Source organism: Podarcis gaigeae (assembly GCF_964106915.1).
Source record: "Podarcis gaigeae genome assembly, chromosome: 15".
Lineage (NCBI taxonomy): Eukaryota > Metazoa > Chordata > Lepidosauria > Squamata > Lacertidae > Podarcis > Podarcis gaigeae.
Window position 1 is genome coordinate 19,082,640 of NC_139692.1, and position 17,349 is coordinate 19,099,988.

At 46.2% G+C, this 17,349-nt stretch overlaps 1 protein-coding gene across 1 annotated transcript; it reads left to right on the plus strand.

Annotated features, from left to right (window-relative positions):
• The first annotated feature begins 5 nt into the window (after positions 1-5).
• On the plus strand, positions 6-15,497 carry ZW10 (zw10 kinetochore protein). The gene is made up of 16 exons (XM_083713973.1): positions 6-518; positions 2,452-2,586; positions 2,936-3,037; positions 3,148-3,225; positions 3,353-3,512; positions 5,420-5,569; positions 6,198-6,389; positions 6,763-6,926; positions 7,352-7,534; positions 8,356-8,594; positions 8,768-8,839; positions 9,490-9,647; positions 10,250-10,380; positions 11,283-11,414; positions 12,383-12,585; positions 13,950-15,497. Exons 1-16 carry the CDS (start codon positions 384-386, stop codon positions 14,068-14,070), a joined length of 2,355 nt encoding a protein of 784 aa, XP_083570099.1. The 5' UTR covers positions 6-383; the 3' UTR covers positions 14,071-15,497.
• Positions 15,498-17,349: the final 1,852 nt, after the last annotated feature.

The following is a 17,349-nucleotide window of genomic DNA, read 5'->3' on the forward strand; positions in this document are numbered from 1 at the left end:
ATGTAAGCTTTGCGAAAGCACGTAAATGCGAAAGCACGCCACGTTTTATTACTTAATAAATGCACACGTTCACTCTAGAGAGGGGCCCCCCTCGGTGCCATTTCACCCCGTCCGGTGTCTCTGTTTTTAGATGTCAAAGCCCGCATTTCCGGCCTGAGAAACGACTTTTCACTTGAGACCGGAAGTCCGTATCCTGCGTGCGCCGCTCTACCCTTCCCCAGCGCCCAACTCCACGGGCTGTCCTCCCGGGGCGGGCGCAGGGCACTCTGGGAATGTAAGGCTTCTCCCGGCGGGAAAGGCTGACGCGCGTTCCCTTTCCCGTGATGCCTTTCGCGCGGCTGAGGAGAAGAAGCGGCTGCTGACGACGAAGGCACTTCTCCCTCATGGCGGAGAAGGCCGAGGCGGAAGCGAGGAGCGCCTCGCTAGTGGAAGCCGTGCTGGCCTGTTCGGGCCGCCTGGAGAAGGAGGGCCTCAGCGGCCGCATCTCCCGCCTCTCTTGCCGGGTGGAGGAGCTAAAGGTGCGGGGAAGGGGAGGGGGGAGGGGAGGGGGAAGAGAGGTGGGCGGGGCCTCCAAGAGGAGGGACCTGTCACCTAGTGGGCGGGGCCTTGGCCGCAGAGGGGCGGGGCTTTACATGGGCTCTGCCCCTTTCGAAGCCTTCCTTTTACCCCCTGAAACCCTTTAATGGAGTGATCTAAGCGAGAGTGTTTCTGAGCCCATGCGAAATTAAATTATTATTATTATTATTATTATTATTATTATTATTTATTTATTATTTATTATTTATACCCTGCTCATCTGGCTGAGTTTCCCCAGCCACTCTGGGCAGCTCCCAATCAAATGTTAAAAACAGTACAGCATTAAATATTAAAAACTTCCCTGAACAGGGCTGCCTTCAAATGTCTTTTAAAGATAGGATAGTTGCTTATTTCTTTCACATCTGTATTATGTATTCTTCTATTTATTCATTGCCATGTGTTGGCTATTTGCAGATTAGTTGCACTGCAGAAAGCGTGCTGGGGAGACCACACATTACAAGGAATGCAAAATAACTTTAGCTAGGTTTTAATAACAAAAACAAAAACTCATTTTAAACAAAATATATCTACAAGCACGACCCAACCACCAACCCATCCCCCAGGTGCTGCTAGGTGAGAGAGCTAGGTGCTGCTCTTCATATACTATACCCAATTGCTGACACAGCTTAATTAACACAACTTACCAGCACCTTATATACTGTTTCACAGCTGTAAAACTAGGTCATGTTATTTGCTCTGGCCCTTAAAGACATACACATCTTGTGGAACAATAATGAACCTTCACATTTAAAGAGACCATTCAACATATTTCACCTTTCTTCCAAGGAGCTCAAGGTAGCTTTTGCAATTCTCCCCATTTTACCCCACAACAACCTTGAGAGGTAGGCTAGGCTGGGAGAGACAGTGACTGGCTCAAGGGCCACCTGCTGAGCTTCATGGCCGGGTAGAGATTTGAATCCTCATCTGCTGGGCCAGTAAAGTTTCCCAAATTTAAGGCTCCAGGTGTTTTGGGACCGTAGTTGCCACCATCCCTGACTGCTGGTCTTGCTAGCTAGCAGTGATGGGAGTTGTGGTCCAAAAAAACAGCTGGAGACCCAAGTTTGAGAAACACTGTGCTAGCCCTAGTGCAGCACTAACCACTATTCCATGCTGTGATGAGCTGGCAGGTTAATTTTTTCACCCGGTAGGTAGTTTTTTCAGAGTTTGACACTGGTGTGTGTAATGCTTTTTGTTTAATTTGTTAAAGGATTTCTCCTGCCATAGAATAGCAATGTAAGATGTTTCCTTATGCTGATCACACCTTTGGTCCTTCCAGCTCAGTATTGTCTACATACAAACTGGCAGCAGCTTCTCCAGGGGACAGCTACAGGTCCACCTGGATTGAACCTGAGACCTTCAGCATCCAAAGTTGATGCTCTCCCACTGAGCTATGGCCCATTCCTATAGAGCTGGTCGTCTAGTCCTCCCATGTTCGTCAACCAGATGTTGTTGGAGTGCCACTCTTAGGATCTCTTAACTGTTGGCTGAGCTGGCAGGGGTGATGGGAGTATTCTAGCAACATATGGCATCCCAGGGTTAAATAATAACAAATCCACTGCTTACTGCAACTACTGACAGTTGGACCAGAGAGAAGTTCTCTCTGGATCAATATGACTACTGTGCCCTTGGGGGTTATTTGCCTTCCGCTGCAGCATACAACGTGTTGCTTACTTGAGGCCTCTAAAGATAATTTGCTGTGCAGGGACCTTGTTTGTTACACCTTTTATCTACTTGTGTTAAATTGGATTGCTTGCAGTCTCTGAGGAACTGGCAAATGGAGAATCATGCTTTTGGTCAACTGATTGGGTTCCATGAGTTATTGCACTTCTGTGATTTTATGTAAGTTTGAAGTGACTTTTCCTTCCACTCTTCCAGGATGAAGTCTGCAGCATGGTCAACAAGAGGTACATAGAGTTTCTGCCCAGTATGCAGAGTGCCAAGGATTTGGAGTCCCAAGTGGAGGAACTTTCTGGCAGCATTGACCAGCTGAAGTCCAGGATTGAGATGGAGGTGATGCAAAGAAAAATAATGGGCCTTTGCCAGAACTGAGTCTTCAGCTAGTTAGAAGGACTAAGAAGTTTGATATTATGTCTGACAAAAAAGCCCCATAAAACTATATGATCATAAAATAACTGCAAATTGGAAAGTAACTTTTTTGTGTGACCTTGCTGCCTGAACATCACAGCACAGGGTTTCCCCCCTCAAATAGGTCTGTATCTAGACCTAACTAGATGCTAAGAAGCATGCTTTCTGTGCCTAGCCCTACAAAAAGGAGGTACGACATGTAATAAAAAACCAGCTAAATAATGTTTGCAACCCAGACTTGTACAAATGCTTTGGTTTTGTGGCTCCTTCCCAGGTTCAGCATGACCTGAACGTGGCCATTGCAGAATTTTCTGAGCTGAAACAGCAACTGGAGAGAGACACGCTAGTTCTGACTGGGCTGAAACAGCTGCAGGAGGTGAGAGGGGGCCTCTCTTCCCCAGTTGCAATGCCAATCTATTTCTTTGTTTTTTCAGACCTCATTCTGAATATAGTCAACAGTGATTTTTCCTTCTTTTTATTTTAAAGTTCGAAACTGCTCTCAAACAGTTCAATGCCTTGCTGCCACAAAAGAAGTATGTGTCAGCAGCCTGCCACCTGAACAAGGTAATTCCAGTCGCTTTGGGGACTTCTGTGACTGCTGTGGACTTTTGTGTCCCTCTAAGAATGGACTTGCTTGGCTACTGTTTGTGCAGTATCTTACTCTTTGTCTCTTTATCCTCCTTTCTGTCAGGCCCGGAGGATTCTGAAAACCCTGGAGTCACGTCGAGGCTTTGAGCTGAAGATTCTGAAGGCGCTCCGCAGGGAGCTCACAATGCAGACCCAAAACATTATCTACCTCTTGGGTCAGGAGTGGCAGCAAATGGCTGTGTGGAAGGTTCCTCAATCAAAAGGTTTGGCGGGGGCGTTGTTTGGGGGTTGTGAATGTGTACTTTTTGGAGGTCAGAGATGAAACGGCAGACAATTTGACTTTGGCTGATCTCTAGTGGAGGGGAGGATATCTCAGTGGTAGAGCATGTGTTCTGCATTCAGAAAGTTCCATATTTAAGCTCTGGCATCTCCAGATTTTTAAGAAAGTGAGGTAGCAGGTGCTGGAGCCATTGTCAGTCAGAGTGAATGGTACTTAGTTGGTTGGACAAATAGTATCACTTAGTAAAAAGTTGTGTCTTAAGTTATTGTGACCCAGCCCTGTTGCAAATTGGAAAAATGGTCCTACAAATACATATTAATATATGTGTAGGCTTTTATAAGATTAAGACGTTAGTAGTCTTTGCACAACTAAAATCTTAGTACAGAGAGTATATGTGGTTCTGTTGGGCTTTATTGTCCTATTTGATCACATAATAGAATATAAGAGGGCTTATAAGCAAATTTCCCCTCCAGAGTTATTGTGGTTCAATTATTGGGCTTGGTTCAAGAACTGCTTTCCTGTGGACTTATTCTTGACTATACGTAGGCTACTCTTTCTCAACCACTGTTCTCTGTCTGGTGGGGGCAATGGGAATATTAGTAATGTACCTTATGGCACTGTTGAAAACAACAATCAAGCAAAGAGATACAAAGAAATTCACAAGTGCTGGAAGTTCTATACAAAAAAGTAAAGGTTCCTTTTGTCCTTGGGTAGTGCAACCAAAGTAATTGTAATGCCTAGAATTTTATGGTTAGCAATGTCTATTGTAATATTATTGTCTGTGTTGACAAACTTGGAAGAGTAGGGAAATTTTGAAGAGCACTTGGAAGTGTTGGCTGAAACTTGTAGCAACCGGCATCAAATTTCAGAGTGCCTGGAAAAAATTTGGGTGGTTGGTGCTGATAAGCTTCCTTTTCTTTCTGCTTGTCTGTGACTGCAGAAACAGACTTGGGGGTGGGAAGAGTGTGGCTTGTCAAGGACCTACAGACCATAGTGCATTTTTTGTGGGCTGTGTTCAGTTTGGTGTTCACAAAGTGTAGAAGCAACTCAAAAATTCTGGATGTTCTGTGCCCGCCCCCCACCTTGTGCTGAATCCTCTCTCAAAGTCTGCCATCCTGCCTGCCTCTTTTCTGAATGTTGACAAGGAACTGTTTGGGTTTGCAGATTTGAAACAGGTCAAGCATACTCTGCAGGTTACATCTTGAAGGTTTTATGTCTCCTGGCACTCTGCACTTTACATGTTTCTGGCAGGATTGTGGCAGTGTGTAACAGGGGAAGGAAAGCAATTTGGATTCAGGAAGGATGAGCTTTCTCTGTCCTATCTAATGTTTTGTGTTTTATATGCATCCTGTTTTATAGAGGAATCTATCCCAAGAAGTTAAAGCTAGTAACATGGGAAGCTGCCTTATTATTGCTGCTGTTTATTAAGATTTCCAGTTTGTTAATAAATACGAAACCATGATCACATTTATATGGTTGATATATGGAATTCTGCTTTATACTGACTCAGATTATTTGCCCATTTAGTTTAGTACTAATGATTTGCAAGGGCAGGTCTTTTCCATTGCATGCTACCTGACCGCCTCCCCCCCCCCCCCCCGAGCTGTCATGCCTTGAACCTGAGACCTTCTATATGCAAAGCATGTGCTCTACCATGGAGCGATGGTCTCCTGCTATTTGTAAATATCCATGCCAACATGGGACATGCATCTCATTGGCTGCTATTGAACACATTGAAGCAACCCTATTTGTGGAATTGCCTGTGAATTGATATTGAAGTCTGGAAAGGCAGGCCATGCAAAACCCATCCTCTCTGTTTGCTCTTTTGCTTTGGCTTTGAAGCCAATGTTTTGCTGTAACGGGGGCTTGTCCTGTGTACTTCTTGCTTAGAAGTGGGCAGCCTGGAGTCAGCCATGGAGACAGAACTGCATTTGTGCAAGGTGCTGTCCAAGGAGGATGTGGTCCCTGGCCCAACAGTAGCGTCTGTGCTGCAGGCATTTGCTATCCTGGATGAGCTGCGTTTGAAGTTCAGGCACTTCGGTAAGTGATTTTCACTGGCGACAACCAAAATTTGGCTGTAGTTAAAACCATATGTCATTTGAATTGGATCAGGTTTCCAAACTTTAGATACCTGAAGCATAGCTGTTTTTCTGGATTAAAATCAGAGACTTGCTTCCCTCTTTCCTCACAGCAGTCTGCTCTTAATCAGCTCCTAAAACAGTGGGGAGGCATCCTTCTTCCATCTTCAGTATAGCTCAGTTAATATTTTCTTTCCCACCTCATTATTATTATTATTTTGCCTAGTCAGTTAGGAATAGCATTGGACTGGGGTGGTGCTCTTGTAAGTGTGGAAGGGTTGTAGCTCAGTAGCTGAAACATGGAGATGTGGGAAAGAGTTTAATTAAATATACAGAGACAAATTGCTGCAGTTTTATCTTTTCTTCGTTAAGAGCAGTATTTTGGAATTCCTCTTGCTTGCTCCAGAAGAATCTACTACCCTCTTCTTCCTTGCCCACCCCCTTGTACTATCTTCACTCTTAAGTTAAGCCAGACCAATTCAAGGAATGTTGCAGCAGCCCAAGTGGAAATGCCGCCCAGCATGCTGCTTCTACTTGGTCTTTCAACCCCGGCTATTAATGGCTACCTCCTTCCCTGTTCTTTGTGCCAGGACAGTTGCTGCTGAAGTACATCCTCAAGCCGCTCATCTCCCACCCGTCATTGCAGCCCTTGCCTGAGGAGCACCCTGATGCCGTCACGCTGAGGTTTAGGTCTGTGGGCTCCAATCTTGGCCACCCGTCCCCCATGGAGGTGTTTGCCAGGATCAAGCTGGTACTTGAGGTCCTTCACAAGTATCATTTAGGTACGGAGCTCCTTGCTAGCCGGAACCATGGGAGGTGGCCGTCAGAGTGGGTCAGGAGAACTTCTTGTTTGCTGCTGAAGAAGATGCCACAGAACTTGACCGGGGAACCTGTGGCCTACCAGATGTTGTACTCCAACTCCCATCAGCCTCATCCAGCATGGCTAGTGGTCAGGAATGATAAGAGTTGTAGCTCAACAACATCTGGAGTGACAAGGGTTCACCTAGCCATTGAGGCTCCTAAAAATTATGCCACTGTTTTCCAAATGCAGAGGAAATCTGCCAAGGGGAGCTGCCCCTATTGTGCATGCTGGTGTTTTGTGCCAGGGCATCAAGGGGGCCATGATTATTCTTACATGACCATCTGTTTTCCCAGGTGTTCCACTTGAGCACTGTGCAGAGGAGGAGAACAGCTCCAATCTAGTCCTGGCAGAGGTGTTGGGTGACACAATCTGGAAGGACATTTCGGACTGTCTCATTCGCGACTGCTTGGTGCATTCGATCCCAAACAACAGCAGCAAACTGGGGCAGTATATTGAGGTGAGCGTTGCAGCAGCTGAGGGACTGTGAAGGATGGGAAAGGCCTATGGAACAGTTCCCTAAACCCTCTTCCCTTTGCCTTCAAAGTTAGCCCTTGAGTTGTCGTTGTAAAGGTTTGCTTAGCGGACGAAGGCAAAAGTTCAAAATATGCACATACTAAAATAACTGATCAGTTCCTGACTGTCTTCCTTTTTTCACTGTTGTTAGTAGGCCGCAATAGCGTCTGATAAATTCTAATGCGTCAGCTTCCCATGGCCTGCTACTAAACCAAATGATCCATAATTTCCTTATTTTATGGGGATTCAAGGCCTGAAAGCTGGAGACACATTGGCACATTCATTCCCAATGCTGGGCCTTCTGTTCCACCCATAGGTAGCATTTACGGGGCTCACTGTTCCTCCTCTCTCCCCCACCCCCTGGCTTAGGTTATTAAAGCTACTGAGGAGTTTGAAAAAGCCTTAAAGGACATGCGGTTCCTAAAGGAGGATGCCACCGACTTGCTGACCTATGCCCGTAACGTCAACTGTCACTTTGCTAATAAGAAATGCCAGGATGTGATAGTGGCAGCCAGAAATCTGATGACATCGGAAATACACAACACCATAAAGGTAGCTGAGTCAATAGAACCTCTGCTTATTTCCTCAGTGTTTGAGTATTTTTCCAGGTGGATTGCGTAATCCTGTGTGTTGTTAACCATGCTTACATTTTAGTGATAAGGATTTTTTGGGGGGTCTTTTTTAGTTATTCCAAAGTATGCGAATCAGGCAGTGCTCTGGGATAGCTCTTTATTTTGAGCAAAGTCCAGTTTTTGAAACAGGAAATTCAAGATCCCTATACAGAGTTGTGCTGCTCTGCGTATTGGCCTGAATATAAGCTGCACCCGAATATAAGCCACATCTTTAAAATTCAAGGGGGGGGGGGAATAAAAAAAAAGACAATACCTGAATATAAGCTGCTCCCTTAAAATTCCGCAGCCATTCACACCTGTTCAGTTTTACCGTATGTCTGTTTCAGCAGTGATATCATAAAAGCCAATTTTTGTACGGTCGCAAATTTTAGCTGCATTTTAACTTTTCAAGGTCAGAATTTGGGGGGAAAGTGTGACTTGTATTCAGGCCAGTACAGTATGTTTGGGGCCTGCTGGGCTGTGCGGTAAACCTAACCTGGGTTGTTTCTATGGTCTTCCTAGGCACTCTTGTAGTAAGCTTTTCCCCTCTTCCTAATTGGGCTTGTATTCTGCTCTTTCTGGAAAAACGGAAGATCATTTAACTTTTATTGGTCTTCCTTCCAGGCACGTTAAAAGTCCTGCATTCCAGTCCCAACACAAACACTTGACCTATGTGTTGTGCCCTAAGTTGGTATTTTGCTTGCGCTGCAGTTCCACTCCCATCCCCACTTTCCAGTGTACATCTTTATTTCCCCTTCCTAGGTTACCCCAGACTCCTCTGTAATTCTGCCCAAAATGCCTGACCCCGGAGCAGGTGACCAGTTAAAGGTGCAAATAGTATCTGAGGCTCTTGACAAGCAGGCAACAAATTTGGAGAATGAGAAAAGGCTGAGCCGCCACACCTTTTCGTTTCCTGCCTGCCGCATCAGTGAATCTGTACAGAAGTTGATGGTGTTGGCTTATCAGACGCTCCAGGAAGCCTCAGCCAGCACGGATCAGTGGTGAGGACTCTGAGTGAATTGTTTGGGGGGTGTTGAGTGGGTAGGCCTGCCATGCAGCCAACAAATGCTTAAGTCCCCCAAGCATTTTGTGCTGTAGCTGTGATGCTTTTAGCCACACAACCCAGATAACGTTTCTGCTTTTCCTTTCTTCTCCCTGCTCCCCCCATCCCCAGCTGCATCCAGCTCTTCTACTCCGTGCGGAACATCTTTCATCTGTTCTGTGATGTGGTGCCGATGTATCACAAGTGAGTGACATGAAAAACCTCGCCGGGGAGGTGAAAATTTTTTGTTTCTTCAGTCCCCCTTTCCTCCTTTTGTTCTCTCTTAAAAAACAAACAAAAAACCTTTATGAAGACATGGCTTAATGTCTTTGGACAGTGATCCTTTGGAAATTTCAGAAATGTTTGAGCAACAGCAGCTTTACATTCCATGCAGGTGCCAGAGAACAGCTTGCCTAAACCCATACAGTCTGAAGTAAGATGCAACAGCAGGCTCCTCCACTGGCAGCTAACATATCTCATTACTATGCCAACTCCAAATGGGCACTGCATGATCCCAAAGGGACTGCCTTCCCTCTGCCTTCGCCTCTCGCCCTTCCTCCGTTAGGGGTTTTCTACCCCAAGGATGGGAGGCATGTAGACCTTCATAAAGTGTTGGGCTCCGAAACACATTAGCCTCAGCTAGCAGGGCCAATGATCAGAAATGTTGGGAGTTGGTCCCCAAAAGCATCCGAGGGGACCACATATCTGTTCTAAGCATATAGACAGAATGACATTCCTGCTCTGGGAAACCTAGTGGCTTTATTTTCTTTAGGTGGTTGCGGAGGAAAATGATCAAAAACTGTCTCATGACCATCTGGGAACATCTGCTCTCCCCCTTCTTTTCTCCTCCCTAGAGAAAACCTTCAGAAACTTCCCCAGCTGGCTGCTATACATCACAACAACTGCATGTACATTGCACACCACCTTCTGACCCTGGGCCACCAATTCCGTGGCCACCTAATGGATGGAATAGCCACATTTGTTGACCTGGTGCCTGGTTTCAGGAAACTTGGTGAGCCTGGAGGAAACTTACTTGTTCATGTTTATGGATATTTACACCCTTCTTTCCAGCCTAGCCGGATTCTCAAAGCAGCGTACCTTTCAAATGCAAACAGAGATTCAATTACAACAGGGATATGTGGTGTGGTGTGTGTGGCATTGTGGTACAGTCCAGGTTCTTCTTTTTGTTATACCAACAAATGCTCTCCAGAAATTTGGAATCCAGCTCCCATCAACCCCAGCCAGCATGGACAATGATTAAGGAAGATGAGAGTTGTAGTCCAACAGCATCTGGAGGATGCAAGGGGGGGAAGATTGTTCTAGCGGGAAAGGGGTGGGGGAAGGAACCACAGGTGACCCTGCAAACTAGTAAATTTGCCAACCCACAGAAACAATCCCTCTGCCCGATCTTCTTTTGTATTGTATTTCTGTGGGACTCCTCACAAGTGCAGAGGAACATTTCCCTAAAGTCCCTTGAAAATTCTCCTGGTGTTCTTTGCAGGAACCTGCTGCTTATGAAGAGGTAGATCTTTGGGTAGTTCAGAAACTTGCCTGGTGGTGTTATGGTTCCTGGAACTCAAGGCTGGAACTGAGACTTCTCCCTCTTCCCCACAGGGACGGAGTGTTTCCTGGCCCAGATGCGAGTGCAAAAGGAGGAACTCCTGGAGAGACTTTCAAGCGCCAGGGATCTCTCCAGTGTGGATGATGACGACAACTATTCAGCGGCAAACAAAGCTGTGCGGCAGGTGAGTGGAGGTGAAGCTTTTGAGGGATCGGCTGCAAGCTTTTACAGCGCCCATCATTTGCAGTCTGTACATTACACTGACACTGAAAGGCAGATACTGTTCTGTACAATGAAGGAAGATCAGGAGAGCCCTACTGGGTCTGTTTAGTCTATTCACCTGTTTTCAACCCTGGCCATGTCGATTCCACCAGGAAACCTCTAAGCAAGGCATGAGAACAACAGCCTTCCCTGTTGTCATTTTTCCCCACACTCCCCCCCCCCCCAGCAACTGGTATTGAGTGGTATACTATCTCTGAACCTGGAGGTTCTAAATAATAATAATAATAATAATAATAATAATAATAATAATAAAATTTTTTATTTATATCCCGCCCTCCCCAGCCGAAGCTAGGCTCAGGGCGGCTAACAACAATCATCAAAGCTCCCCCTTTCACAGCCATCTCTGCCACAGAGACACCCATCATTTGGCTATGAGTTGTGTAAAGAAACAGTTTCTGAAACTTTCTGAATTTGCTGCCTGTCAGTTTTCCTGGAATGACTCCAAATTCTAGTACGTTGGTACCTCGGTAGTCGAATGGCTTGGCTCTCAAACGCCGCAAACCTGGAAGTGAGTGTTACGGTTTGCAGACATTTTTTGGAAGCCAAACGTCCAACTTGGCTTCCATGACTTCCGATTGAGTGCAGGAAGCTCCTGCAGGCGATCGGAAGCCATGCCTTGGTTTTCGAATGGTTTCGTGAGTCAAACGGACTCCGGGATTAAGTTTGAGAACCAAGAATCTCTCCATCAACGTGCCTACTTTTCTAAGTTGCATCCTGCCACTGTCTGTTCCTCCCCACCCCTACTGGTCACATTGTGAGTCGTCTTGGGTTTGTATGTATTAAGAAGGTGCAGTTTCTTTCAAGGTCTTGCACCAGCTGAAGAGGCTTGGCATGGTCTGGCAGGACGTCCTTCCAGTGAATATCTACTGCAAGGCCATGGGGACTCTGCTTAACACTGCTCTCACTGAGATCATCAGCAGAATTGCTGCCTTGGAGGTGAGAACCGTGTGGGCCACAGGTGGTTTCTCAATGTAGCTGAGGTCTACTCCTCCTCGCAAACACAGTTGCTTCTCTTAGTGTGAGCAGCCTTTCTTCTGTGGATCTGGTTCACGTTTTAGAAAGTTAGAGCCAATTCTTATGATGATGGAAAAGCCTCCCCTAGCAGCTTCTCAGGCTCTGCAAGCCTGACGTTTCCAATTTCCGTAGCATGGAATCACTCCACTAAAGACAACAACAACAAAACCACAATGGCAATTTCATCTCTGTCAGGATCTACATCTTTTAAGTTTAATACAGCTGCTTTTGAACTTGTGAATATGCTGCTTGCATGGGAATTGGCTTCTTTTAAAAGAGAGAGAGAAGTCAAGTGTTACACACTTCCTATGCAGGAGATTATTCTGAATGTCCTGATGGGCACGTAATTTCCGTCTTGGTTGAAAAGACCTCATCTTGGACTGTTACTTCAAGGGAAATATTTGGGTTCTCCTCTGGGCGCCGGGGGGGGGGGGATGACGACTATCCTCAACATAAGGTGGCAGCAGAAGTTAAAACTATAAGAATAAGTCTGCTTGTCCGCATCAAGCGTTGATGTCTTCTGAGACATGCAAAATTTAAACCTCCAGTTTCCGCATCTCTTGTAAAAGCGATCTAAGTGTGCTACTTGAAACAATTTTCTCGCTAATCTGATGATAGACTTGTGGGTTTCTGGAAAGTGGGCTGGGGTGTGCAAATGTTCAGATAAAGCTCATGCCAATTTCTTTTTAACATTTGATTTTATTGGTTTTTTAAAAGTATATTTTATGCAAACCCTAGAGGGTTGTTTTTTTTTTTCAATTAAGTGGTATATAATTCATGTAACAAAAAAAGTATATTCTTTCTGATTCATTTAGAGGAAAATGAATTACATCACAGAGAGCCTGTTTTTTGACACCAGCCATTTGCTCTTGCTCTCTGCCGTATTGCAGGATATCTCTGCTGAGAACGCAGACAGGTTGCACATGCTTTGTCAGACGATGGTGGACGAGGGGCCCCTGGTGTTCATGCCCCTGCCAGAAGAAAAACAGAACAGACCCTTCCAGGAGGAGGTCCCCGTATACGTGCCAAAATGGATGACGTTCAAGGAGCTCATGATGGTGCTACAGGCCAGCCTGCAAGTAATTGTGGACCGGTGGGTGTTCCATACCATCTGCTCTGCATCCTCCGTATTCCTGTTAGCCCTCCCAGACCAGTAAGGATTGACTGGGAGAAGTTGAAAACACCAGACAGTGGCATGATATAGCCTGGCTTGGATGCTTGTTCTGTGCCTGCCCCCTGCCCCACTCAAGAGGTGGTTTTCACCAGAGAAACCCACATTTTGACTATTGTAGCGGTACACATTTTTGGTTGTTCTGCCTCTGAAGACGGTTCGGAAACTTCAGCTAGTGCAGAATTCAACAGTCAGGTTGCTCACTGGAGCAAGGCGGTTTGAGCATATTACACCGATCCTGGTCCAACACTACTGGCTACCAGTTAGTTTCTGAGCCCAATTCAAAGTGCTGGTTTTGACCTGTAACAGTTCAGGACCGCAATACCTCAAGGACTGCCCCTTTCCATATGAACATATCCGGTCCCTGAGATCATCTTCTGAGGCCCTTCTTTGTGTGCCCCCTCCTTGAGAGGTCCGGAGGGTGGCAACACGAGAACGGGGCCTTCTCTGCATTGGCTCCCCTTCTATAGAATGCTCTCCCCAGGGAAGTTCGCCTGGTGCCTTCATTATACACCTTTAGGTGCCAGGCAAAAATGCTCCTTTTTAACCAGGCCTTTGGTTGATTTTACAGTGGTACCTCGGGTTAAGAACTTAATTCATTCTGGAGGTCCGTTCTTAACCTGAAACTGTTCTTGACCTGAAGCACCACTTTAGCTAACGGGGCCTCCTGCTGTTGCCGCGCTGCTGGAGCACGATTTCTGTTCTCATCCTGAAGCAAAGTTCTTAACCCGAGGTACTATTTCTGGGTTGGGGAGTCTGTAACCTGAAGCGTATGTAACCTGAAGCGTATGTAACCCGAGGTACAACTGTATTGATGTCCAACACCCTTTAGAATGTGGGGTTTTTTAGAGTGGGCATTGGGTTACTGGTTTTGATTTGATTTTATATGTTGTTTTGTTGTGAACCACCCTGAGACCTCCAGGTATAGGGCGTGTATAAATTGAATAAATATAATAATAATAAATAATAATAATAAAAATTTAATCTTCCAAGATCCAGGTGTGTTTCTTTAAAGAATGTGACATCTTTGCTTAAAAAGATGCTGGAGAAGGAAGGAAAGGGCAGGAATTGAAGTGGGATAGATAGGGTCCTGTAGTAATGTGCAAAGAACAGGCATCGGTACAAGGACCCCAGATCCCAACCCACTGACCACAGAAAGCCATGGGCAGAGAGGTTTACAAAAAGACCTCCCTCCCTCACTCTCCCTGCCCTTATTTCCTTTCTCCCTCAGCTGATTAAATAACCACTCCTGCTCTTTCCATTTCTTTTGTTTTTGACTCTCCCAGGTGGGCAGATGGCAAAGGGCCCCTTGCAGCCGCATTCTCCGCAAGCGAGGTGAAGAACCTAATCAGAGCCTTGTTCCAGAACACAGAGCGTAGGGCAGCTGCCCTGGCAAAGATCAAGTAGCTCCAGTGCCTCTGCTGTTCCTAAAATGTTGTCTTCCTGGACACGCTGCAGTTGGCAGAGCCGGTGTCTTCTCACCCCCCACCTGCACACACACACTCATCCACTTTGACCGTATCTCTTGACAATGACTTCCTGGCTTTTGTGAGCAGGACCTTCCTGCAGACCAGGTTGAGTTTCTCAGAGGAGCATCGCCTGAGGCATTCAAGCCAGCACAGCGATTGTGTTGCCTTCCCAGGCCTCCGAAGATGATCGCCTGACATGACCTGGCACCTGTGGTCCAGAGGGAATCCTGGCTTGTCGGATGTTAAATCCTGACGTGCACGCCTGCAGGTCTTGCCAACCCTTTCCCTCTGCTTTGGGTGTTTGGTAAAACCAGTTTGGGTCCGGTGGAACTCATGGCAAACATGCCCCTGCAGTACATCTGACTGGGAGATGTGGGGCTCTCAGTGGCCTGGGGTAATCTGATTCCTTGTGGCAGAGCATCTATGCAGCGTTTTATTGTTTTTTGAGGGGGGTGGTACCTCCCCTTTGTGCATCTTACCTCATCTGTTTTGCAAATGGCTTCTGAAGCACTCAAGACTTGAAAAATCTCTCTGTGCCCTTTGAAGGGCTTTAAAGTGCCAAAACGTCGTAGTTTTACCAGCTGCTGCCTTTAGCGTACCCCATGCAGCACGCCTCAGAAGTTGTCTTTTTACCCCGAGTCCTCTTCTTTTGTTCTTCCCATATAGGGTCTACGGGTGGAGAAGGCCAGCCATGCTGCCAATTGCACCCTCCTGCCTTGGAGGTACGTCACATGCATCCTGTGGCATCTACAGCATGGAAGCCTATGTTTGTTCAGGGAACTATGCACAAACAGCAGAGTATGGATTAGTGCCGCTGCTACAGATGTTCAGGGGGCAAGCCAGTGGTATGTTTGATATTGAGGGTGGGGCCAGAGGCTTAGTCCAGCTGTTCCTTGCTGACGTTCATGGAGAACAACAGAAGAGGCCTACTTGTCTCTTTGACAACTGCAGTATTCTTTCCTTGACTTAATAACTACATAGTTAATCAAAACTGGCTGCTCATAAGCTTTCTCCTCTTTCGCTTATCAGGTTAGGCAGATGCTCTCTCCCACATACCCCACCTCCATCTACAGAATTTGAGATTGAGCATTGGTTAATATGGAAACCTCGGTCTTCTGATTATTTGGGGGAGAGGTGGAGCTTTTGGTTGAACACTCCCTTTTTCTTGTGCCCCCCCCCCACCCCAAGCATTTAAACTTCCATTCACAGAGGTTAAAATTCAGTCACTGTCTTGTCTAGCATTCATTAAGAAGATAAAATCCAAGACTGTGGAAAAAAATGTTACTGGATTAATCATTACTTACAAATTATTTTGTATTCTCATACTTGTTTTTGGGAGCCATTAAATAGGCATATAAAAAACTAGCCTCAATGTCATTGTCTCCTTTACTGTGAAATATGGCCAGTGCCACTTTCCTTAGTCATTTTGGCTGCCCCTTTCCAGTTTTTTTCAGATGGGGTGATCTGAACTGTGCACGATATTCCCAGTTTGTTCACACAATAGATTCATATAATGGCATCAGATTTTTTGCAGACCATTCCCTATTGATCTCTAGAACAGAATTAACTTTTTTTTTGCAGATGCTGCACCCTGGGCTGACATTTTCCTTGAGCAATCCGTCACAGCCCCTAAGATTCCTTTCCAAGTCATTCATTGCTAGCTCCGAGGCCACCAGTGTATATGTGAAGTTGTGATTTTACTGTATTGCCTCAGTGTGCATCACTTTACACTCACTTGGAACCACATTTACCCATTCATCCAGTGGCTTTCTGATGGTGTGCTTGTTGTGCCCTCTTTCAGCTAAAAGCTAATGATATTAGCACAGGTGAGGGCTTAGGAAGGTGTGGGGTTTTTTTTGGCAAGGCAGATATGTGCTTGTTCACCCAGCAGAATGTGCTATTGAGCAATTGCGTAAGATTTCATCCTTGGAAGAGAACATTCTACAATGACAGGTTCTCAGCCCCATGTGCTCAGAAGTGGGAATGTTGAAGGGGCAGGAGAAACTTCCTGGTTTGAGTTCTGGATTCTGTGCTGTTGCAAGGTGGGACGATGGACTCTGGATGTGGGGTGTGCAGAGGCTCTTCTGTGCTCACCCACTGGCGACTAGTAGCTCTGGAAGGCAACGGGACAGCTTTTGAGCCATTGCTTAACCCTGAATTTCTAAAATGAAAGCTGCTGGGTTTGTGTCTGTCTAGTAGGCTAATCCTATGCCTTTCAAGTCATTGTCCCTAGCGATAGTGGCTCAACACATTTTGGGGAAAGGGCAAGATGGCACCCCTCCTTTTCAGTGTACTGAAGCCAACTGGACTGGCAGTTGCCTCTTCAGTGATAGGAGAAAGTCCTCCACCTACTCAGCAGTCTAGCTTTGGGAGCACAGGGCAGGCCGACTTCTGAAGAAGAGGAGGAGTTTGGTTTTGATGTCCTGCTTTATCACTACCCGAAGGAGTCTCAAAGCGGCTAACAATCTCCTTTCCCTTCCTCCCCCACAACAAACACTCTGTGAGGTGAGTGAGGCTGAGAGACTTCAGAGAAGTGTGACTAACCCAAGGTCACCCAGCAGCTGCATGTTGTGGAGCGGAGATGCGAACCCGGTTCACCAGATTACAAGTCCACTGCTCTTAACCGCTACACCACACTGGCTCCCTGCCCTGCAGCACACCCAAGGCAGCTGCTTCCTTCTGCCTAATGGTTGGGCTGCTTCTAAAGCTGGGTGCAGGGTTGGCTGGGGCAAAGCAGGAAGAGAAAACATTCTGAAAGGCTCTTGGTTATTAAGAGTTCTGTGCTGGTTCTGCCATGGGAAAACCGGGCACCAGCATGGCTCTTGGAGGGCATTTTTCATATTAAAATGAAGTAGAAATAGTAGCATCTTACTTTTATGGGGAGCAGAGGGCTAAGGGGCCTTCCCTTTTTGCTTCACTCCCTTTTTTGCATTTTATTAAATTATTAATCATACATAAATAATCATAAAAATGTGCACCCCACTACCGAGACCATTCCATTATAACTCCAACCTCCCAAAATTTTGGCACCTCTTGCACTGGTTTAAGCCCTTTCTGTTTTAACAATACAAATTCTACAAACACCATATCTCTTCAAAACCATTTCTCCTACATATTCCCAGTCTTAACTTAGTGCAGGGGCCGGCAAGCTTTATCTTGCCTGGGCTGGATCGGTCCCGCGGAGATCCCTCCATGGGCTGGATCGCATGTGCGCCCG